We start from the raw sequence: 24,976 nt of genomic DNA, 5'->3' as shown, positions 1-24,976 counted from the left end.
AGGTAGTTGATTAGCTCAATGAGGTAACCAACTGCCCCTCAGATCTCCCTTCAGCCTTCTCCCAGGAAAACAGTCCTAATTTCTCCAAACAGTCTTCATAACTGAAGTTCTTCATCTCTGGAACTATTTCTGCAAATCTCTTCTGCATTGCTTTTCACATCCTTTCTAAAATGTAGCACTTAGTGAGTGCAGTACTTCAGCTATGGCCCAACTAGTGCCTTGCACAAGTCTCAAAAGTGGTGGCTACAGTGATTATAGATCTCTTCGTTGAAATTTTCCAAAATCATTCCTGGATTCTCTTGGTGTTCATGTTTTTTTTTAAAGAAAGTGACTATAGAACTATATCTGAAAATAGCATAATGGCTACTATACACCAAGGATCAAAGATGTAATGTAATTCTGGTGAAACTTCACAATTTGCTCAATTACAACAATTATTTACACTTAAGATCACTTTTTAATGTTTTTTTAAAGTTTCAATATAATTAATCGATAATGACATTTGGCTTTTATTCTCGATACATCTCCAGGTTCAATATAACATTTTTTTTTTAATTGCCACTGATCACCTTCAATCCAGAATAGAGGTGTGATCTAATTTTGCAAAATTACAAAGTGGTTTTGCTTCATATAAAACTATCACTAAAGGGGTTACATTCATAGGCATGCCTATCTATCCAACCTCGACAGATAAACAGGCCTAATATGTGACATTGAACTTAGCATTTCACATCAACAATGCCAGCAGTTTGATTTGAAGCAGAGTACCCAAGCTGCTTCACAGGAGTATTATCAAACAGATGGTATTCACTGCTACGGTGATATTGAGACAGGCATGATCAAAAGATTTTGGGTTTTGATTTGTCACCTGTGGTGCTTGAAGTGAGAATTGATGTATTTAACCTTGAAAATTTCATAGCCAGGTAGTTAGACAATCTATCCTTTGCTCATACATTAACGTTTTATATGCCTTTATCTAGGAAATTTTCCAAATCCGGTGCTACAGTTAATTTTGCCACAAATGAAAAACAGAAGCTGGAGCAGGGAGAAAATCCTTGTGAGTACTGCTGATATTTTATCCAGTCTTTATTTTTAATCTATCTCAAAGATGACAGAGTGGAGGAAATGGAACCCTGTAATGAGGAGCTAATCAACTTGATCTGTACAATGAATCATTTGCGTTAAGTTTTATAATTTTTTTACATTATCATATTTATTTCATTTCTTACAGCTTTTTTTATATTAACCCAAATAAATATCTAAAAAGTCCATTCAAGAAATGTGAAGGATGATGTTCTTAACCGTATGTGAATTATTGGTTTCATGTAAAATACGTTGCTGATACTGCCATTCAAAAATGGATAATGCGTTCTACCTCCATCTGTTTACTTTGAAGTTTACAGTGCTTTGTGACAGAATCAAAACTGATGTCCATGAATAATTATTTTCAGTAGTACCACTCTAAGGCAAAAAAGGAGCAAACCATATTTTGATCTTGTCTTTTTAAATTCCAAGATAATCCGTTCAAGGCAGCATCCTTCCTACTGTTGCAATTGTTTTGGCAAAAACTAAAGATCAAATGTTTGACCTTCCAAGTCTGGACAATTCATTCTGTTCTTTCGCTTCTAGGTTTGTGACCTAGAAGTTCTCCAGTAGTTAACAGTGCTCATAGCCTTTTATGCATCAGTAATGCTTTTTGTTTGCTGCCACAGGTTGAGGTAGAAGCCTACCCGAAATTATAGTGATTTAAGTATGACCCTGGCAGAAAGATTACTGCTCTCAAAGAGACAGGAAAAGTTCTTTCGAATGGATACTGATATTATTGCACCTATTTGCTACTTCCATCCTGATGTGGAATCTTCTCAAGGTCCAGGCACAGAAGTCTTTGAAAAAATTATTCAAATGCCAAAATTAGTTTCATTTTATTTCAAGGCTACCAATGTGAATGTTTTTGTTCCCATAGCATGTGCATTTTGTCGACGGAATGAAGACTGCCCTGAAAAATATGGTGAGAAGAAAACATATAAAGGGATAACTCTGCATTACTATTGTTTAGTAAGTTGAAATAATTTTTACTTCACTGTCATGCTTTTTATTTACTTGCATGATCTAGTAAAATATTTTCGTCAGAGATATACAGCACGAAACAAACCCCTTCCAACTCCTCCATGCTGACCAGATATCCTAGCCTAATATAGTCCCATTTGCCAGCATTTGGCCCAGATCCCTCTCAACCCTTCCTATTCACATGTCCATCCAGATGCTGTAGTTGTACCACCCTCCATCACTTCCTCTGGTAGCAAATTCCACAGACACAGACACACACATAGCCCTCTGTGTGAAAATGTTCCCCCTGAGGTCCCTTTTATGTCTTTCCCCTCTCACCCTAAACCTAAGCTTTCTAGTTCTGGACTTACCCCATCCAGGGAAAAGACCTTTATCTATTTATCCTATCCATACCCCTCGTGATTTTGTAGACCTCTTATAAGGTCACCTCCAAAGTAAACACTGATGCAAAATACTCATTTAGTATCTCCCCCTCCCTCTTCCCCCCCCCCCCCCCCCCCCCCCCCCATCTCCTGCAGCTACACACATTGGCTGCCTTGCTGATCTTATTTTAGTTGATGCAGACTATTAAAATGGTGAAAAGTCTTTTAACATTAACTCCTTCCTTGAATGAAATAAGTAACTTTGCATTATGGATTTCTTTGGGGACCTGTTTGAACTCTGGAAAATGTGCTATAATTTTCATAAAGTATTAAACTTTTATCATTCAATTGACTTCTCAACTTGCTTATTATGAAATCTGTAACTGAAAAGACTTGCTCAAGTAAGATGGTGATGGAGTAGGGACTTTGAGCCCAGTGCTCATCTGTTCCATCTGCTTTCCTTTTTTCTTTTTTGCTCTTTTTCATTCTCTCATGCTCTCTCGTTCTCAAACCATACTCATGGTGGCAGAGTTGAATTTAGGCTAGTTTGGTGCTCTGCAGCATCGGTGTCTGCATTGTTACGGTCCAGCAAAGACTCATAGTGGCGAGGGTGTCAATGGAGGCAAGATGGCACTAAAGAGTAGCAACTTTCATTCTAGTGGATCAGCATGGTAAAGGGCCCATGATGGAAAACTTAAAACAGGCTGTAAAATTGCACACTTTCTTTATTTCTTCATTCTTCTCCCTTTTTTCTTCAATATTTTTTTTGTTTTAAGATTGTGCTGGAGAGTTGTGACACCATGCTTTTCACTGTATCTTGTAACAAGATACATGACAATAAATACATCAGAATTTATATCCTCAGTCTGCTTGTTAGTGATACCTTGGATGCTTTTACTTTGTTCACAACAATTATGATATGCTTCTAAGTATAAGCATTTAGGCAATATTCCTTTGTCACCTGTCCTGTCACGACAGGAGCTGGGGGTTCCCTGTACATTGGGCAACGGTTCAGGGCTCTGAAAATTTGTACTTCCAAATAAACCTGTCTGACTGTAACCTGGTGTTGTGACCCCAGTCCAACACCGGCACCTCCATGTCCTGGTTGTTCCCTGCAGTGCTGCAAGTTTATTTCATACAGCATAGAAATAGGCCTTCAGCCCACCATGTCTATGCTGACCAACAAAGGCCAAACAATACCAACCCCATTCACCCACAATTGGTGCATAACCTCCTTTATCCTGGCATTTTAGGTGCTCATTCAGGTGCTTTTCTCTTAAAAGTTGCAAGTACCCCTCTCCACTACACTCAACATCTTCCATGTTTTACCACCCCTTGAGTGAGGTGGGGAGGAGCCTTTTCCCCAGATCAACTGTAAACTGCTTCATCCTCACCTTAAACTTGCGTTCTCTGGACTTTGACGTTGGGTAGATCATGAAATTTGTTTCTCTATGCTCCTTAAAATTTTGTGAAATCTCAGTGAATTTCCTCTTCACCCTCCAGTACAATCACATACTTCCAATAGTGTGGTGATCAGAACTGTAAATAGTGTTCCATCTGTAGCTTAACCAATTGTTTTATAAAGTTGTGACAAGACTTCTCTGCTCTTATACTCTACATTCCCTCTGAGCTGACACCTTCAAGGATCTATAGATTTGTACACCAAAATCCTTTGTTGCTCAGTATTTCCTAGGAACCCACTATTCATTGTGTAAGTCCTCTATTTGACCTCCCAAAATGCAATCACTTCACATTTATCAGGGCTTATTTCCGTCTGCCATTGCTCTGCATAATTTCACAACTGATCAATATCAGACTATAGTTTGAGACCATTCTCCCTGCTATCATCGGCACTGCCAATTTTCATGTCAACTACAAACTTACTAATTATATGTTCTATATTCAAAAGTTGTTAATGTACATAAACTGCAAGGGTCTCATCAACACCCCCTGTGGTACACCACCGGCCACAGGCTTCCTTTTGCACAATCAATTCTCCACCATCTCCCCTCCTTTGTTTCCTATTTAAAAGCCAGTTTGCCAACTTGCCATCAAACATCAAAAACAGTATTTCAACTCCATGTCAAACATCAAAAACTGTAAGTACAACAAACTTTTATCCACCCACCTCCATAACCAGCGCTCCTCAAACATTCCAGAAGCTTCCCCTGGCCTCAAACTCCATTAGCCATGCGGCTGATGCAGCTACCACCCCCACGCTGAGTGATAATGTCACTTCTGCCCCCATCATGGCCACTCCCACAGCCACTTCCAGCCCTCACATCATCGCTGATGCCACACGCTCAGTGACTTCCGCCACCCCTACTGCCATGATCACCACCACTTCCGCCCCCACCAGTGCCACTCACCTGCATTCTGCTGACATGCCCCCCACAGACCCCACTGTCACTATCCCCACCCCCCAGGACCCCAAGGGGAACATTACCCCTACTCATGCCTCCACCCCCATTCCCCCCACCATCACACCCACTCCAGGTACTGGCTCTGACCCCACTCCCAGCTCCACACCCACACCAGATCCCAGCTCCCAGCCCTGCCGAGTTTTCACCATCCCCCCCAGACCTCCCACTCACTGATAACAAACTATCAGTCCTCAGCAAAGGACTCACCTTCATCCCCCTCCGTCCACGCATCAATGAATTTAATACACGCCGTGACATCGAACAATTCTTCCGTCGCCTCCGCCTCCGAGCTTACTTTCACAATCAGGACTCCCACCCACCTTCCGAGGACCCCTTCGCCCACCTCCAACACACTGCATCCACCTGAACACCCTGCGCTGGCCTATTACCTGCCTTCGACCTCTTCATTTCCATCTGCCGCCAGGACATTAACCACCTCAACCTGTCGACCCCCCCCCCTCTCCCACTCCAACCTCACCCTCACAACGCGCAGCCCTCCAATCCCTCTGCTCTAATCCCAACCTCACCATTAAACCAGCGGATAAAGGGGGCGCAGTGGTAGTCTGGTGCACTGACCTCTACACCGCTGAAGCCAAACGCCAACTCGAGGACACCTCTTCCTACTGCCCCCTCGACCATGACCCCACCCCCCATCACCAAACCATCTCCCAGACCATACAGAACCTCATCACCTCAGGAGATCTCCCACCCACAGCTTCCAACCTCATAGTCCGAGAGCCCCTCACTGCCCGGTTCTACCTCCTTCCCAAGATCCACAAGCCTGACCACCCCGGCCGACGCATTGTCTGAGCATGTTCCTGCCCCACTGAACTCATCTCTACCTACCTCGACACTGTCCTATCTCCCCTAGTCCAGAAACTCCCCACATACGTTCGAGACACCACCCACGCCCTCCACCTCCTCCAAGACTTCCGTTTCCCCGGCCCCCAACGCCTCATCTTCACCATGGATATCCAATCCCTCTACACCTCCATCCGCCATGACCAGGGCCTCCAAGCCCTCTGTTTTTTCCTCTCCAGACGTCCCCAACAGTACCCTTCCACTGACGCTCTCATTCGTTTGGCCGAACTGGTCCTCACACTTAACAATTTCACCTTTGAATTCTCCCACTTCCTCCAGACCAAAGGCGTAGCCATGGGCACACGTATGGGCCCCAGCTATGCCTGTCTCTTTGTTGGCTATGTAGAACAGTTGATCTTCCGTAATTTCACCGGCACCACTCCCCACCTCTTCCTCCGCTACATTGATGACTGCATTGGCGCCACCTCGTGCTCCCGCGAGGAGGTTGAGCAATTCATCAACTTCACAAACACATTCCACCCTGACCTTAAATTTACCTGGACCATCTCTGACACCTCGCTCCCCTTCCTGGACCTCTCCATCTCCATTAGTGACGACCGACTTGACACTGACATTTTTTACAAACCCACCGACTCCCACAGCTACCTGGATTACACCTCTTCCCACCCTACCTCTTGCAAAAATGCCATCCCGTATTCCCAATTTCTCCGCCTCTGCCGTATCTGTTCCCAGGAGGACCAGTTCCACCATAGAACACACCAGATGGCCTCCTTCTTTAGAGACCGCAATTTCCCTTCCCACGTGGTTAAAGATGCCCTCCAACGCATCTCGTCCATATCCCGCACCTCTGCCCTCAAACCCCACCCCTCTAACCGTAACAAGGACAGAACGCCCCTGGTGCTCACCTTCCATCCGACAAACCTTCGCATAAACCAAATCATCTGCCGACATTTCCGCCACCTCCAAAAAGACCCCACCACCAGGGATATATTTCCCTCCCCACCCCTTTCCGCCTTCCGCAAAGACGTTCCCTCCGCGACTACCTGGTCAGGTCCACACCCCCCTACGACCCACCCTCCCATTCTGGCACTTTCCCCTGCCACCGCAGGAACTGTAAAACCTGTGCCCACACCTCCTCCCTCACCTCTATCCAAGGCCCTAAAGGAGCCTTCCACATCCATCAAAGTTTCACCTGCATATCCACCAATATCATTTATTGTATCCGTTGCTCCTGACGTGGTCTCCTCTACATTGGGGAGACTGGGCGCCTCCTAGCAGAGCGCTTTAGGGAACATCTCCGAGACACCCGCACCAATCAACCAAACTGCCCTGTGGCCCAACATTTCAACTTGCCCCTCCCACTCTGCCGAGGACCTGGAGGTCCTGGGCCTCCTTCACCGCTGCTCCCTCCCCACCAGACGCCTGGAGGAAGAACGCCTCATCTTCTGCCTCGGAACACTTCAACCCCAGGGCATCAATGTGGACTTCAACAGCTTCCTCATTTCCCCTTCCCCCACCTCATCCTAGTTTCAAACTTCCAGCTCAGCACTGTCTCCTTGACTTGTCCAGACTTGTCCGACCTGCCTATCTCCTTTTCCACCTATCCACTCCACCCTCTCCTCCTTGACCTATCACCTTCATCTCCTCCCCCACTCACCCATTGTACTCTATGCTACTCTCTCCCCACCCCAACCCTCCTTATCTCTCCATGCTTCAGGCTCACTGCCTTTATTCCTGATGAAGGGCTTTTGCCCGAAACGTCGATTTCGCTGCTCGTTGGATGCTGCCTGAACTGCTGTGCTCTTCCAGCACCACTAATCCAGTATTTGCTTTCCAGCATCTGCAGTCATTGTTTTTACCTCATTGGATCCCATGGGACCTTGTCAAAGGCGTTACTGAAATCCATGTAAACCACACCAATTGTGCTACCATCATCAATATATTGAGTCACATTTTCAAAAACCTTAAATAAACTAGCTAGGCAGGATCTCCCTTCAACAAATCCTTGCTGAATATCCCTGCCTTTCCAAATGTTGATTAATCCTGTCCCCCAGAATTTGTTCCAATAATTTCCCAACCACAAGGATATCAGACTAACTGGTCTGTGGTTAACTGGCCTATCCCTGTTGCTCCTCTTGAACGAAGGGGCCACATTAGCTAATCATCAGTCATTTGGCACTTAACCTGTGGCCAGCAAAATATTGAGTATCTCTATCGGCAGTGTCCTCCCTTGCCTCCCATAGCAGTCCAGGATATATCTCATCAGTCCATAGTTGTATGCACTTTTATGCCTGCTAAGACATCTGATACCTCTCCTTATTAACGTTAACATGCCTGTGAATCTCACCATCCCAGCTGAAACTCTTCTTTGTGAATATAGATAAGAAATATTAATTTGAGAGCACACCATGTCCTCTGGCTCCACACACAGATTTCCTCCTAGGTGTATAATAGGCACCTCTCTTTTCCTGGTATTCCTCTTGTTCTTAATATACTTTTAAAAATGCTGTAGGGTTTTCATTAATCCTTTCTGCCAAAGATATTTTGTGGTCCTTCTTTGCCTTCCTAATTTCTTCTCTGAACACTGATACTCCTGGAGGACATGTCCTGTTTTTAATGCTCTATACCTAACATATTTCCTTCCTTTTATCAAATTTTTGATATCCCTTCACATCCAGGGTTCCCTGGATTTGCTGCCCTTGCCCTTCACTCTTTCAGGAATGCACTGGCCTTGAACTCTCACTGCTGCTGCTTTCAAAAGACTCCCATTTTCCAAATGTAGATTTACCAACAGGTAGTTGCTGCCAGTCTCCTCCCATATCCTTGGCCTCGTGGGTGGTGAGTTTTATGTTATCATCGCTCATTTCTTAAAAGAAAAAGCAATTCTTTCTCACATTCCTATATCTCTTGCCCAGAATCTTTAAATCTATGTCCACTGGCCCTTGTGCAAGCAGCCACTGGGAGGATTTTCCTTTTCAATCGTATTTGCTTATCATAATCTTGTATACGTCTATCAAATCTCCTTTGCTCCAAGATAAGCAGCCATAGCCTTTCCAACCTAATCTTGTATCAAAAGCTCATTCATCCCACAAATAAACAATTTGGGTAAATCTTCTCTGCATCCTTTCACTGAGCCACACCCTTCTGAAATGTGGTAGCTGGAACTGTATGCACTTGGCACCTGACCAAAAGTCTGCAATGTTTCAACAAAATATCCCTGCATTTGTATTCTATGCCTCTATTTATGAAGACCAAGATTCTCTCCGTGCTTTGCTTTCTCAATATGTCCTGTTACCTTTAAAGACTGATGTAAATGCAATCTCTGGTCTGTCTTTTTCTGCATACTCTTTAGATTTGACATCCAGTCCTCTTCCGATATTGCCTCTCCCCATTCCAACTGATTAAAAAGCCATCATCTCTCAATTTTGTGTATTCATTCCACATGAATACTTCAATTTTAAAATCACACAGCTGCTCTGAGACAAATAAAACGTGCCTCCTTTTCATGCCTGTGCGAAATATGTGTAGTTTAACTGAAACAGCTCTTTGAAACTTAAGAAATTGCTCAAAGACTGTTTTCTTCAAATGCCAGCACAAATGTCTTTTCACTTAGCTTGTCCATGTCCCCTTGAAGCTTCCTCGCATTCTTGTTGCAAATAGTATTCCATCTGTAGCTTAACAACTTGCTCTATAAAATTTATCAGCTAATTTGGAAATATTACATTTTCTGCCCACATTGCAATCAAATGGATTCTGAGTAGCTATGGTTCAAACACTGATCCTTGATACCCTATCAGTAAAAACTTGTCATCCTGCAAATGACCTGTTTGTTATTACTCTCTGCTTTCTATCTGTTAACCAATTCTCAATCCATAGCAGTATGTAATCCATAATAGCAAATAAATCACATAATTTACCTCTGTTGAACCAACAATTCACCATTTGGCAAATGCTACATATGTTCAAGTGCCCTTAACTCTATCTTTGTAATAGTGTTCTGCATTCTGATCCAATTTGATACTTGCCTTTTTGTCTCTGCCCTCCAGCTTTGCTTTCTACTTTTCCACTTCTTTTACTAGTTTTCCTTCTGTTTAATCTCAGTTCCCTCTCAGGTTCCCTTATCCTTGCCGAACTAAATAACCCCTTCCCAACAGTACAAGTGAATCTCCCTGCGCGGATGCTAAGGTGCAATCCATCATCTTGTAAAGGTCCCATGTTCCTCAGAAATCTCCCCTCCATCATATACCAATTTTCTAGCCACATGTTGAATTACTTAATCCTCATGTCTGAGGATCAGTAGTATGTAATCCTGAGGTTACGGCTAACTCCTTGAAAATTTGTTTTTTTTTCAGACATGACTCTCTTCCTACCTATTTTGGTATTCAAAACAAACTTTATCTGTTCATCCAACTATAGAAGAGTATCCAGCAGTCACTCTTAACATTCCTGACCCTGTCACCAGGAAGGCAATGCACTGGCTTGGACCTGCATCTATGGTCACTGGAACACCTGTTGTGTTCTCAAACTATTGAATATTCTCACAATTCTTCCCTCCTTCCCTCCCTTTGCGCAGCTGAAGTCTCTACGATGTTACTCTTGCTGAATGTTTTTGAGGATTCATTGCCTTAGCAGTGTCCAAAATGCAAATCTGATGAGCAAGATTGACTTAAAACTCCCTGCACTTCCTGTCTGGTTGTCTTAGATTGCTTGTGCTCATCTTGTTTGCCTGCATGCCTCTAACAGAAGTCACACAACACCAGGTTATAGTCTAACAGGTTTATTTGAAATCCCAAGCTTTTGGAGCGCTGCTCCTTCGTCAGATGAAGTCCAGGCTTTACAAGATGTGGTTATAGATTTTTTTTTTTGGTACAGCGCTAAGGTCAGAGAATCATTTTGGCTCTATACCTAGTGCTAAGCATAGTTCCATACAGAGAAATATAAATATAGATATATCTTGGAGAATGCCAGCAAAGAAGTCAAAATTGGGAATGCTTTTCTTGAGAAGGTTCAGAGGAGATTTAATAAAGGTTTTAGAAATCATGAAGGACCTGTCAAAGGGACAGAAAAGAATGGTTATGGTGGTGAAAGGAAAGAGAGCAAGTGGATGCAGATTTAAGTTAGTTGGCAAGAGGCAATCATGGCATGAGGAAAAGTTTTTTTTAATGCAGTGAGCAGTTAGGATCTGGAACACATTGCCTTTATGAGTGGTGGAGGTAGGTTTGTGTTGGAGGTAGGTTTAATCCAGGAATTGGTAAGGAATTATTATTTCGAGAAAGAATGTAGATGGCTCTTGAAGACAAAAGAGTGGCACCAGGTAAATTGCTTATACAGAGTGTCAGCACAAGCAGTAATAAATGGTGTCTGTGTAGTAACAAATCTGTCCTATTTCCAGGCATTGACATTCTCCATAAAATGTGACGTCTAGAATTGTATTCGACCATAATTCTTGTTTTTTGCCTGAGACATGAATAATTGACTTTTTAGTGCTTGTGGTATGAGAAAGAAGCAATCATGGCTGCATATAAAGCTCAATTGTATTGTTCTTTCCATCTCCAAAGTTCAATTGTGTGCTTGGTGGAAGCTGCTGCATTTTCTACAGGTTCCCTTAAGAATTTTGAAACTTCTCTATCACTAGTTAAATCAGTCCTTCCTCTGGTGGGATGACCAGAACTGGGCACAGTACTCCAGTTGGAATCTAACTAGAACTTTATCAAGGTTGAATTAAACCTCTGGTTTTATGTTCAGTGCCTCTACTTATGAAACCCAAAGTCTGTCACATAATTGCTCACCATACTTTCTCAATGTACCTTGCCACTTTCAAAAATGGAAGCACATACATACCCAAATCTCTCTGCACTGTTTAGAGTGGTGCCATCTAACTCTGTGTACTCCTTCTGCCAAAAAACATATATCTCTAAATTATTCCACGTGCCACTTGCTCTTTCTGCAAGTCTACAGGTAGTATTGTAAGCAACTCTCACCCTCACTATTTGCCACTTCTCCAATGTTAATGTAAAAGATAAGTTGGGGAATTTTGCCTGGCAATAACTCTGAAAAGGTCAAGGATCTTGTATAAATTCAAGACTCCACAGTCACGGTCAACAACATATCCCTCCATTCAGTTCAGACATTTTTTGGCATCTTGGAAGTATCATTTTAGACTGGGTGACAAAGTCGCCATTACCTCTCAAAAGCAAGCTCAGCATTTGGTAGACTTGCTCAAACTTTTGGCAAAAGGATGGAATTTGTCTCCAGAACAAAAGTCTACGTCTACCACTTGCATCACCTTTGTTTTTTAATGGGTGCATGACTTGACAAATATGTCATCCATAAAGCAGTAGAAGTGTTCTATCTTTGCTAACTTTGCAACATTAAGCGGTAGTACAAAAATACCTAGCATTGAGATCCTTACCAGTGTGTTACACTTTGACCCAGCACACTTACTGCAATCATTTGATTAGCATGTCACATATAGGTTACCAAGGTGGTACTGTACAACAGCTGTCAATTTTCTTTTATTGAGGGTTCTTTGAGATTTCTCGATCATCTCTTTTTGATTTTTGGGTTTTTTTTATTTTCAGATTTACTTTGCATTCTCTCTGCTTTGTTATGTCAGGTATAATCACAATTTGTCAGTACCTTTTGTACTTATTTTGATGTATGTGGTAGTTAGACTGTCAATATAGCCAAAACGTAAGGAAGGGGTAAGTTTCCCAGGTGTTACACAATTTAAGTTGGTATAATACGACTGCCATAAGTTACCAACAAATATTTTTTTTCCAATAATTGACCCTTGGTTTAAAAACAAATATAATTTGCAAGAAATTAATTATATGCAATTTGTTTTCCTGAATAACAGTTAGCTAGATATTGTTTTATTGATAGACTCCCTTTGCCAGCCTCTCTCCCTCTTCCTGCCTCCTTTTGTTGCCACTGGCATCTCCAACCCTTCCTCTTTGCAGTCACCTCTCACTCTTTTTTTTTCTTTACTGCCCATTTTTTGCTGCTGGTCTATGCAGCGCTCCCACCCAAATTCCTTTGCAACCCCTTACATTGCTCCCCGACTCCTCCACACCCTCCCGCCTTCCCCTCAGCAGCTGCTCAGTGCTGCCCACCTGAGCCATTTGCTTCTACTAGCCTCATCAACTTCTACCTGTCCTTTTCCCTTCTGGTCAGTTGTCTTCTCCCTCTGGTCTTGCTTGGCAAATTTGCGTTTCCCTGACCATGGCCACCTTGTTCAACACCACTACTTGCCTTCCAACTGCTTCTCCAATCACTGGATATTCCGTTCTGCACTTATTGCAAAATGAGCAGCAAACATGGGGAGAAGGAGCCCATTTTTGGGTTAACACCTTCCAAAACTTCAATTCTACGTGTAAACCTTTACTGATTGCTCACTCCATGATTAATTTCTCCTAGGTGACTTAGCCCCTTTCCAAAATGAATGCTCTACAGTCAACTGAGCATGGAAAAACAGAGCAAAGGGCATCCCAATTTGGGTGTAAAGACAATCTGCAAGTTAACTTGAGCCTGCAGGTGGTGTCCCAATCCAAGGAAATAATATCACTATATTTTGGAAAACTTAAAATCAACATGTATAAATGTTCCTGTTATCCTATCCAGTAGGAATATTCAGCTCCAAAGGAGCTAATATAATTATTGTAATTTATTTAACTACAGCAGTTGGGGCAACACGGTGGCTCAGTGGTTAGCACTGCTGCCTCACAGCACCAGGATCCCAGGTTTGATTCTAGCCTTGGCGACTGTCTGTGTGGAGTTTGCACATTCTCCCCGTGTCTGCGTGGGTTTCCTCCGGGTGCTCTGGTTTCCTCCCATAGTCACAAAGATGTGCAGGGCAGGTGAATTGGCCGTGCTAAATTGCCCATCGTGTTAGGTGCATTGGTCAGAGGGAAATGGATCTGAGCGGGTTACTCTTCGGAGGGTCGGTGTGGCCTGGTTGGTCCGAAGGGCCTGTTTCTACACTGTAAGGAATCTAATCTAATCTAAACTAAGAAACTGTCATGAAAAACAGAAATTGTTGGAGAAACTCAGCAGGTCTGGCCATTTCTGTGGAGAGAAAGCAGTGTAAATGTTTCAGGTCAAGCCCTTCTGAAGAAGGGTCACTGGACCTGAATGTTAACTTTGTTTTCTCGCCACAGAAGCTACCAGACCTGTTGAGCTTTTCCAGCGATTTCTGTTTTTGTTTCAGATTTCCAGCATCTGCAGTTTTGTTTCATTTTGGTAAGAAACTGTCATACTTACTGCTACATCATTGCAAAGTATTAAAGTTAATTGCCTGAAAACACAATAGCTAACTGACAGTTGTAATGAGAAGCTGACCTTTCAAGACAACCTAACTAATCTTTAATTTTGCTTTTTGTTTTCTCTTAAAAGAAGTAATGCAGTTATGTAATTTTGGTGTGTATTTTGACATTTTCGTATAGATTATGTCAAGTGGCTTGTATCAACGTGGGGAAGAAAATGAAGGAATTTATGGGTTCCTAGCAGCTGATATCAAAAAGGAGATAAAGAGAGCTTCAAGAATCGTATGTCAAATATTCTTATGAACTTGAGCTTCTTCCTTGTTGCTCAGTTTTCATTGTGAAATATTTGCTCTGTGATTTGGTAGAGGTTTCATAGTTGATGTACCATGCTTGACACCATCGAATCCTAATATAAACAGTACCTCGGTCTCAATGTTGGTAGTTTTTCTTATTTATATTTTTATTTATTCTCTTTGCAAATAGGTCAGTTTATTTGATCTGTCAGACAAATTGCTCATTGAGTAACATTTGCTGACTCGTTTTATTCTATGCTTTGTTTTCAATATTCTCTAATTCGAATCTTCACTAACCATTTAACAAGTGAGTGCAAACTTAAGCTAGCATAGAATTTTTCCAAAATCTGAAAATGGAGGTAGATATATTTCTTTTTCTGTCAGATTACTTTGCATAGTTTCAAAAATTGGAACGTTATTCTTTTGCTTCAAGACTTGTTCGCACATTGATTAACTTAAACCCAATTCCATCACTTACAGTTCATATAAAGTGATGGAATTTAGAATTCCATCATATAACTAAAGCAGAGTCACCATGATTTTGGAGGGGGGTGGGGGGGGTGGGGAGTGGCAAGCAGGACAGATAAAGGGAACCATTCAATGTAATATATTTTGCTAAGTTACTACTTATGATGCAAACGAGAGGGGATAGGTTTAAGTTGAGAGGGAATAATTTAAAAGGGACCTAAGGGGCAACATTTTCATGAGGGTGGTGCGTGTATGGAATGAGCTGCCAGAGGAAGTGATGTAGGTTGGTACAATTACAACATTTAAAAGACACCTGGATGGGTATATGAATAGGAAGGGTTTAGAGGGATATGGACCAAATGCTGGCAAATGGGGCTAAGTTTATTTAGGATGTCTGGTTGGCTTGGATGAGTTGGACCATAGGTATAGCATGGAGACAGACATCTCTATGACTCAATGAGTGTAAAATTTTACACACTTTGATATAGTTGAGCTATTGTGCTGATAGGCTACTTTACTAACAAGTGTTGCTTAAATTTTGGACAGCAATGTTTGGGAGCATGTTTGGGATGAAAATTCGAGGATTTGTCCAGAGCAGTTGCATTTATGTTGAAGACAATGGGGTTTTGAAAACCAAAAGCTGCAAGATATCAATGTAATAGAAGGAAGTATGAGTGTAAGTGGTTACAGAGCTGGAGGGACAGGTTTTTTCTGCAGTGAATGAGATGGAAGAAGTTAGGAACATGTGGATAGTGAGGGATACAAGGTAACTGTTATATAACTACACTGCCAAAGTAGACCAACAAAGGGATGCTGGAGTGAAAGATCTACAGAGGAACCTTGATTATCCGGCATTCAATTATCTGAATTTTGGATTATCCAATTAAATCGCAAGACCCAGGTGCTTGGCTAAATGGTGTTATCCGGCATTCGATTATCTAAACATTCAATTATCCGAACAAAATACTCTCCGTCCATGTTGTTCAAATAATCAAGGTTCCTCTGTAGGTATGTCGAAAGCTTTTCTTTTGTGGGTGAGGCATGATGGAAGTGTCATATAAATGCACATGATTTCTGGCTGTTAGATGTTATGTAAGGATGCAAGATTTCAACAAATCAGTGAATTAAGAGTAAGGAAACAAGGGAAGCTTGGGTAATTCCTTTTGGTGCAGGTGACGAGAGAAGAATGGACTGTGATATTTTGACAAATGGGCGGAGCACACCGCATTAAGATTTTAAAGGGGAGAGGAGCAATGAAACACTAAAGTACACAGGGAGAAAACTAGGCGAAGAGACTAGATTGTATCATGGTAACATTAAAGGATCAAACAACCACTGATAGGGGATACCAATAGCAGCATTAGTAGGCTTTGCAAGTAGCAAGGTGTCACCACCAAAGGTTACTAATAGCAGAATGAAATAAGGATTACAGTTACAGTATTTTCCTGATTCATAGAATGCATTATGTTTGTTTCTGTTCAGTTTTTTTTTACAAGTTCATTATCTTGGTTTTCATCTTTACAATATATTCACTGATTCCATCCCCGAATCCTACCAGCAAGTCCCTTCGGTCACTTTGATAACATTTATACAGGTCTGGTCCTACCCAGCTCACCTGCAGCCAGACCTAATATCCAACAGTTTACCACCTTCGTGCTTGACTGTTTTGAAAAGCTCACAGCTGGCCCCATTCATCCTCCACAGACTTCATCTCTTCAAAAGCTTTATGTATACCCTATCCTCCACTATGTCCTTTTTTTTTTGCATTCCTCATTTTCCTTCATTGACATATGATCCTCCAGAGTTTCAACTTCACATTAGTACTTTATTTATGGTTAGGTTGATTTGGAGATTTAATTGAGGTGCACTAAGTTACATAGGCTCCTTATGTACTAGAAAGCAAGGAATGCTTTTCCTTGGCAAAGAAAATGGCTAACCGGGTGACAGAAATAATTTTCAGAAGTATTCGAGATAAATAAAGACTTTCCACCCTGAGTGGGGTTGGGACCTGGAACTTGCTGCCTGAAATGGAAGCTGGTAGAGGCAGAAATTCAACAATTGGATATATGCTCGATGTGCTGTATGCTTTTAAGCTACAGATCGATCTGTATGTGGTATAAGCTGGTTTAGCTCTTTTAGCTGTCTTCTGCTGCTTCCATTTCTGCTGCTTCCAGTTGCCAGTTCTGGTTGTTTGTTGTAGTGGCTGTTATATTGGGTCTTCGTCAACGTGGTTGTTGATGGGGGTCTGTGGATGAGTGCCATACCCCTAGAAATCCTCTGGCTGTCCTCTGCTTAGCTTGAATCTTTAGCAAGAATTCATGTAAATACTGTATGAAACACTATATATGACAAACAGGCAGACAATTAGCAATCTGCGTCCACAGACTACTAGCTGCTAAACATCACGACCAGCTGACCCTAGTAACCATACATACAGATTCAACTGAGGCAACACGTTAATCATAGAACAAGCTAAACAAAACCGAGTCAGAATTTCTCGAGGGATGGCACTCCTCCAAGGACTCCATTGACAAACACATAGACCTAGACCATTTCTACTGGTCACTGCAATGAACAACCAGAGCAAACAATCTCCAAACTACCCATAACCATATCACACTTTACGTCCAATTTTAAATATGTTTTTGTTACTTGTAAGGAGTTTAATAAAAATTAGCTGCACTATCTTTAATAAATATTTGCTTTGCTTTGTGAATTGTGACCATATGTTTAAACCACAGTGCTTGTGGTATTCTATTTTGAACAAATATTCATAATTTCAATGGACTGCTAACCTGAAGGGAAATTCATAATTTTTGTAAAGCTTGCAAAATGTTTGGTTTTTCAAAAAGTACAGTAAATGCTTAATATTCAAATTTTATAGAGGTGTCGAGTGTGCAGGAAATGTGGTGCGTCAATAGGCTGTGCAGTTACGAAATGTCCAAGGAGCTATCATTTTCCTTGTGGTGTGGAGAAACAGTGTATTTTCCAGTTTACTGGAGAGTTTGCGTAAGTTCTCAACGTATTTACTAAAGAATGTTAAAAGTCTTTTGTTTATTCAATGCCATTCTCTTTTTCCTCTCGCCCACTCGATCAAACTTCACAGAGGTTTCTCCCTATTAATCATGCTGAATTCTCTTTTCTACAGTCTCTACTGCTGTCTGTTATACTTTCTCCAAACTCTTCTCACCCAGGACACTCACCTTTTGCTCCCTCAATCTGTTTTCCCTCCAGACCACTGATGACATCATAATCTATTTCTGGTCACCACTTTTGCTAATGGATCTCTAACCTTGGGTACTATCTCCCTTCCCATAAAATGTCACCCCCTTAATCCTTGCAAACCACTCCTGCACCTTCACCTCTTTTTTTTTCCTTCAAAAGTCATTGAATATTTTGCCAGTTTGCAAATCTGTGCCTGCCTTTCCCACAATTCTGCTTGAAATCCTCCATTGTATTAAAAGACCTTTATCAATGTTATTGTGGCATTCTATGTGACCGACTATGGAAAACTATCCCTCTTTTTATCATCCTGTCTGCAGCCAAGCCGTCCTCTTCCCATGCTTTCCTTGTGTTGTCAAGTTGAATGAGACTACTCTTGCCTGGCTCCATTTCCTTTTACGTCTAGCTGTAGCCAGGAAACTATCTGCAACGGCTTCTCTTCCTGCTTCTTGGTAACCGACTATTTGTCTTCTACATGATGTTCCTCAATGATGACATATAAAAACACATTAAATTCCACATGTTGACAACACCCAGATGTAACACTTAATCATCTTTTCCAACCACATTATCCGAAATCCAGAGTTAATATTCTTCCAACCAAATACTATGAAGGTCAAAGTCATCTTTGAAATTAAGAGACTTGGTAGCACTTTTATTTTTGATAACACAGCCTGTCAAATGTATTGCATTTCAGTGTGTTAAATGTGCTGCATATGCACATTGTTCCCAAATTAGACATCCAAACAGATAAGCAGCTCTCTTTTGTGTGGGAAAATTTCTAGTTGTGTTTTTCACAAATTGAAATCACCAATTGCATCTTGCTGTATGCACAGGACCACTAACCAATAATAAAGTGGGATTTTTTTTTTCTTTCTTTGTTCTCTGACCTTGGGGAACACTGAAATAGCTTCATTTATTGCCCATCCCTGGTTGTCTTGAAGATAGAAAAGGGCCACATTGAACTGTTGCAGTCCATATTCTGGTGGGCATCCATGTGAGTATTAGGTAGGAAATTTTTGGATACTGATTCAGTGGTAGTTTTCCTTGTCATTCGAACCAGATTTCTGCGCTCATCACTCTCATTCATTGTGTTTCTATTCCGAAGTCCAGATTTAAATGCATCTAAATTTCTTCCACCCAAATACTATGAAGGTCATGAATTTATGATATAGCTTAGTAGCGCTTATTTTTGATAACATTCCTATCAAATTTATTGCATATCTACTATATTGAATATATTGCATACATAAGTTGCTACCCAAATTAGGCACCCAAACAATCACGCTATTTTTGGAACATTGGATTTTATATTATATCATTAGTCTAAGTTAAGAGTTTGGAAGCTTTCTTCTCAATTGAAAAGTTGTTATTTCCCCCTTTGAATATTGCTTTCATATGTATTGTGGATGGAATGAACTTCCCAGCACTTAGGTGAATCCTGTAGCAAATGACCTGTGTATGATTTGCTTAATTTAAGAAACTGCCAATAAATGTCTCAAATGAATACTTAATTAATATGACTCTGTATAAAGTTGTAAACTGTTAAAAATGTCACTTTCCTTGAATGGATTATTCCCAGTGTTTGTATCGAGTCATAGAGCTGTGCAGTGTGGAAACAGATCCTTCAATCCAAATCATCCATGCTGACCAGGTATCCTAAATTAATCTAGCTCCATTTGCCAGAATTTGGCCCATATCCCTCTAAACCCTTACTTTCATATACCCACCCAGATACCTTTTAAATGTTGTAATTACACTGGCCTCCACCTCCACCTCTGGCAGCTCATTCGATCCACGCACCACCCTCTGCGTGAAAAAGTTGTCCTTGGGTCCCTTTTAAATCTTTGCCCTCTCACCTCAAACCTATGCCCTCTAGTTTTAGACTTCCCGACCCTGGGCATCAAGACCATGGCTATTCACCCTGTCTATGTCCCTCATGATTTTATAAACCTCTTTAAGATTACCCCTCTGCCACTGTTCCAGAGAAAATAGCCCCACTCTATTCAACCTCTCCATATTGCTGAAAGCTACCAACGCTGGCAACATCCTTATAAATCTTTTTTGAATCCTTTCAAGTTTTGCAATATTCTTACTCTAGCAGGGAAGCCAGAATTGCATGTAGTATTTCAAAAATGGCTGAACCAATGTCCTGTACAGCTGCAACATGACCTCCCAACTCCTATACTCAGTACACTGAATAATAAAGGCAAGCGTATCAAACACTGCCTTAAGTGGTGGAGCAGGCGCAAGGGACTGAATTGCCTTACTCCTCCTTGTTCACTGGTTCTTATGTAACCGGTGTGCATCTGACAAGGTAGGCTTAGAGTGTCTGGGCATGAGAAGTGTGCAGCAGCAATCAGGATAAGATGGGTCCTAAATTCTCCTCTGCAGAAAAAAAAACTTCTCTCAGCAAATCAGGTTGAGAGTGATAGCTTATGCTTAAGCACATGAATCTGTCTTCTTTTTTTTTTTGGCAGTTCACAAACCTTCAGCCATTTCCTTGAATTCAAATTGATCATCATAGAGGCACTGAAATAGTTTAGTTGTAGCATAAAAAGATCATCAGGACATTCTAGACACTTGCCAATCAATCTATTCAAAAATGTTATGATACACTCCTGGCACAGTTGGGCCTTGAGACCAGGCCTTCTGCACAGTGGTAGAGTCATTATTACTGCACCTCAACAAAACGTTCTACAACACACCCAATCTGTCCTTCAATTGACGTTCATTCAATATCTCTGTTTATTAATGCACAGACTAATTTTATTCCTGTAGTTTTCTGTTGTCTCTAATGCATTCTTTTTTTAAGTGTCAAGATTCCTTAGCTCCATCATTTATTTATCTCTTCAATTGCAAGCTCGACATCACCTAATCTTCTGCTGATTAACTTCAATTCATTTTTTAAAATTTAATGATGCCTTTGTTTATTTTTGTTTAATGCTTGCCCAAAATATCTGATTATAAGGCTATTATATCAGTGAGGAAGGAATAACTATTCTTGTTGATATTGCAATATACATGTCACTTGATGAGATGGAACTACTTCAGAATGTACTTGACGAAACTATTGCCTTGAAAGTTGGTGACTGTTAACCTATTTGATATGTAAACAGTTTGGTCTTGTGGCATTGGACTCCTCTGTATTCAGTTAATTCTTGAAAATATGGCTTAATTGTTGTTTGTGATTGAGTATGTTAAAATGAAGAACCAGGCAGTTAATTAACTTGTGATGCAAAGGTGAAAACACATTCAATTTTCAGACTTGATATTTTCTTTACACATGCTGTCAACTTGAAAATAAATTGGAGCACTGAAGCAACCCTTTTTACCTAGCCAGTTTGAGTTGGTGTTTGCCATCCAAGTGAACAGTAGTCTTATTCCCATGTGTTTTCCCTGTTTTAATGTTCTTCAATTTATTTTGTCTTCAAGTGTCAATTGAACTTGCTGTTAAATATTGAAGTAATCCATGTCAGTTACTGATTTTAATAATGCATGCCATTCCCATCACCTTTGGGGAAAAAAGTATTTTTTTTCTCCTTCATTTTATCATCTTGCCTATAGTCTTGTGATCTGGCTTCCTTCAATCCTTTTTCACTCCAGCATTGGTGATTTTTAAAATTTTATTCAAGCCTATCCTTTCATATTTTAAGCATATCTGTCAAATTACCCTTTTATCTGTTGTTCTATCAAATGTTTGTATTTTCTTTTGCAAAGAAGGATCTCCAGCACCTGTGCACTACTTGCAATTGTGCAAACAGCCTTTTTATGTATGAAGTCCAAAATATATGCAATAATCTGTAATCCTACCAATGTTTTACATTGGCTCACTATTAATATTTCAGGTTTTATATAAAAATCATCTTGCTGTCAGCTCAATGATTTATTAACTTTCTAGCCGCAGCCACTTGAGTTACTATATGTTGCCATTTGTCACTCTCTGCTAAATTGTAGGAAATTACTGAATCCCTTTTACATTCCTTGCAAATTTTTTAATTGGTGTTTTTTATCCTTTTAACATTCTAGATCTTACTGTTGGGACCACAGACCACAGCAAAAAGTATCCGCTATATGGTCAGGTAGTACATATACATGTGCTATCTGTTTAGAATCCATTGATCCAATTCCATCATATGAGGTTTTGAAGAGCCCTTGCTGTAAAAACACATGGTTTCACAGGCAATGTGTGCAGGTAAGTAGTAAAATATCGAATGAGTTTCAATTTTAGAAATTGTTTTTGTTTTGGTCTTCACTTCAAAAAAATTCCAATATACTTTACAGCTTTGAAAGTATTTTTGTTGGTTGATGGTCTCCATTGTAAAATGGATATGCTTAGAGACCAACAACTAGCAGTATTTTGTAAATTTTCAATTTTAGAGTTTCACAAAGCAGTTCTCTCCCTGAGGCCTAGTGAGATTCCTCAGCATATTGCCAAAACTCTTCTTGTTAACTACCTACCATACCCCAATAGTGCCCTCATCCGATGCTAGCTGGATTCTGTCGTATCACCATACTCGAACTTGCCATTGTCGAGATAAACTGGCATCACTTGACAGGTATGATACAGGACAGGAATGTCCTTTTACTCCAGGACTGGCAGAGGACACCAAACCATCAGACTCTGCCATCCTGCTTCAAAGTTACCACTTGGATCATTGCATTCTTGGCCATCCTGAGGAATGCTGAGCAGTGAAGGAAGAAGGTCAATGGACCTCTCTTGTAACAAAGGTAAATACTATCATTTTGTCACTGCTGCCTCACACTCCAGTCTCTGTAAATGCAGCTACCTACCACTAGAGTTTATGCTCCTCTTCTCTCTCTAAGATAGATTCTACAGGAGTACAGAGTTGAAGTTAAAATTCAATCAGCCATGATCTTACTGAATGACTTTCAGGGTTGAGTGGCCTACTCCTGTTCCTTGGTTCCTATATCCATATTATATGGAACATCTCCCTATACTTGGTCCCATCTTGCAATGCTCTTTCCTCCTAGACCTTCATGACCTTTGTGCTGCTTACTCGCTTGCTTGGGATACATCACCTTTCCCATAAAAGCACCAACACTAGCGGCTGTGTCACCTCAGTTGATCTGACTTAAACCCTCACTTTGTCATTCCAGAGAAAACAATCCAAAATAGGGTAGAAAGAGCTGGTGAGCTGCTTGACATTCAGCTCCATACCTCCTCTGAGGAGAGAGACCTGACCTTAATCTCCTGAGTGGCTGATTGTTAGTAAGTTAGTAGGTAGTAAGTTTGCAGATGACCCCAAAATTTGAAGGTGTTGTGGACAGGGAAGAAGTTAACCTCTCAGTACAGCGAGATCTTGATCAAATGGGCCGATGGAGTTTAATTTAGATAAACGTGAGGTGCTGCATTATGGAAAAGCAAATTGGGCAGGACTTGTACACTTAATGGTAAGGGCCTGGGGAATATTGCTGAGCAAAGAGACCTTGGAGTGTTGATTCATAGTTCCTTGAAAGTGGAGTCGCAGGCAGGTAGGATAGTGAATAAGGCATTTGGTATGCTTGCCTTTATTGGTCAGTGCATTACGTATAGGAGTTTTGGAATACTACGTGTAATTTTGGTCTCCCTGCTGTAGGGAGGATGTTGTAAAACTTGAAAGGGTTCAGTAAAGATTTACAAGGATGTTGCTAGGGCTGGAGGATTTTGAGTTATAGGGAGAGGCTGAAAAGGTTGGAGCTCTTTTCCCTGGAGTGGGGGAGGTTAAGGGTGACCTTAGGGGTTTACAAAATCATGAGGGGCATGGATAGGGTAAACAGAAAAGATTTTTTTCCCTGGGGTGAGGAGTCCAAAACTAGAGGTTATAGGTTTAAAGGTGAGAGGGGAAAGATTTCAAAGGAACCTGAGGGGCATCTTTTTCATGCAGAAGGTGATATGTGTATGGAATGAGCTGCCAGAGGAATTGTTGAATGTTGGTACAATTACAACATTTAAAAGACATCTGGAAGGAAATATGAATAGAGGGATATGGGCCAAATGCTGGCAATAGGACTAGATTTATTTCTGATACCTGATCAGCATGGATGAGTTGGACCGAAGGGTCTATTTCTGTGCTGTACATCTGACTGTATGATTGACCATGCCCAACACCCTAGACTGATATCAGAAGCTGTCCTTGACCTATATTGAGGATCCCTTGATTGAGGACTGCTGACAATTACAACAAGTATCCTGGTTTGTGGCAGTGTAAAATGGCAAGGCAAAGCAAGACGGAAGTATTAGGAGTCTGGTAGCTCTGGCTAGTGGGTAGTAAAGCACATCAAGGCAAGGCAGATGTTGTGAGTATCCAGAAGAACTTGAGGTGGGCAAGTATTATGAGAGCAAGCAAATAGCCCTGAGGTGCAACCACATCAGTTGGGAACCTGAGCCTGTACACAAAGCAGTATATCCATGCAGGTTGCCAGTGCACCTCAAAGCACTGAAGCATCCTGTAAATGGATCTGAAAGATGTCACGGTGATCTTGTGAGGTTGACAGACATTGAGGGAATGAGTGTGGCAGGTGTTCTGGTGCATGCCCTGAGTTGTTCCAGGGTCTTTGAGATGTGGTCCAGAGGAGCAAGCAGTGACTTGAAATTGCCAGTTTCCCCCCTCTGATCTGGAAACTATCAACCTAGTTTATTCGAGACCGGTGGAAGCCTGCATATTAATGAGGAGAGATTTGCAGTTAAAGAGGTGACAAATAAACAATGCTGCAAATAATTCCCATTAATGGACATCTCTCCACTTCCTTGCAAGAATCTCATCTCAACGCTTGGAACTGTTCAAAAATTCAACAAGTTACTCCTAATGTTGAGGTTTTGGTTGATTTCTCATGTGAATCTCCCAGATTTCTTACCATAGCACAAATTGTTCAGGCCCCTATAAGCTTCTATCGCTGTCCCTGCTAACATAAATTGTACTCAATATTTCCAGAACTACTTTGTTCTCACTTCAATCATTTTAGACCAGTGCAAAATATTTATAAATTGTCTTTTATTCTATTGTTCTTCCAGAGTGACTTTGCCTTCTCTCTCCCTAACTTTTTTTTTTGTA

At 41.2% G+C, this 24,976-nt stretch overlaps 1 protein-coding gene across 1 annotated transcript in view; it reads left to right on the top strand.

The window, feature by feature from the left end:
• g2e3 (G2/M-phase specific E3 ubiquitin protein ligase) overlaps positions 1-24,976 on the top strand; it is an 87,571-nt gene that overhangs the window by 7,870 nt on the left and 54,725 nt on the right. Inside the window, exons 2-6 of the mRNA XM_072569004.1 lie at positions 981-1,057; positions 1,964-2,055; positions 14,119-14,220; positions 17,584-17,708; positions 21,951-22,116. Of these exons, the coding sequence (XP_072425105.1) occupies positions 981-1,057; positions 1,964-2,055; positions 14,119-14,220; positions 17,584-17,708; positions 21,951-22,116 (562 nt within the window). The remainder of the gene's footprint in view (positions 1-980; positions 1,058-1,963; positions 2,056-14,118; positions 14,221-17,583; positions 17,709-21,950; positions 22,117-24,976) is intronic.

The sequence above is a fragment of the Chiloscyllium punctatum genome, chromosome 4 (genome assembly GCF_047496795.1).
Source record: "Chiloscyllium punctatum isolate Juve2018m chromosome 4, sChiPun1.3, whole genome shotgun sequence".
NCBI lineage: Eukaryota > Metazoa > Chordata > Chondrichthyes > Orectolobiformes > Hemiscylliidae > Chiloscyllium > Chiloscyllium punctatum.
The sequence above is the reverse complement of the archived record's forward strand: the minus strand, read 5'-3'. Positions and strand labels throughout refer to the sequence as shown.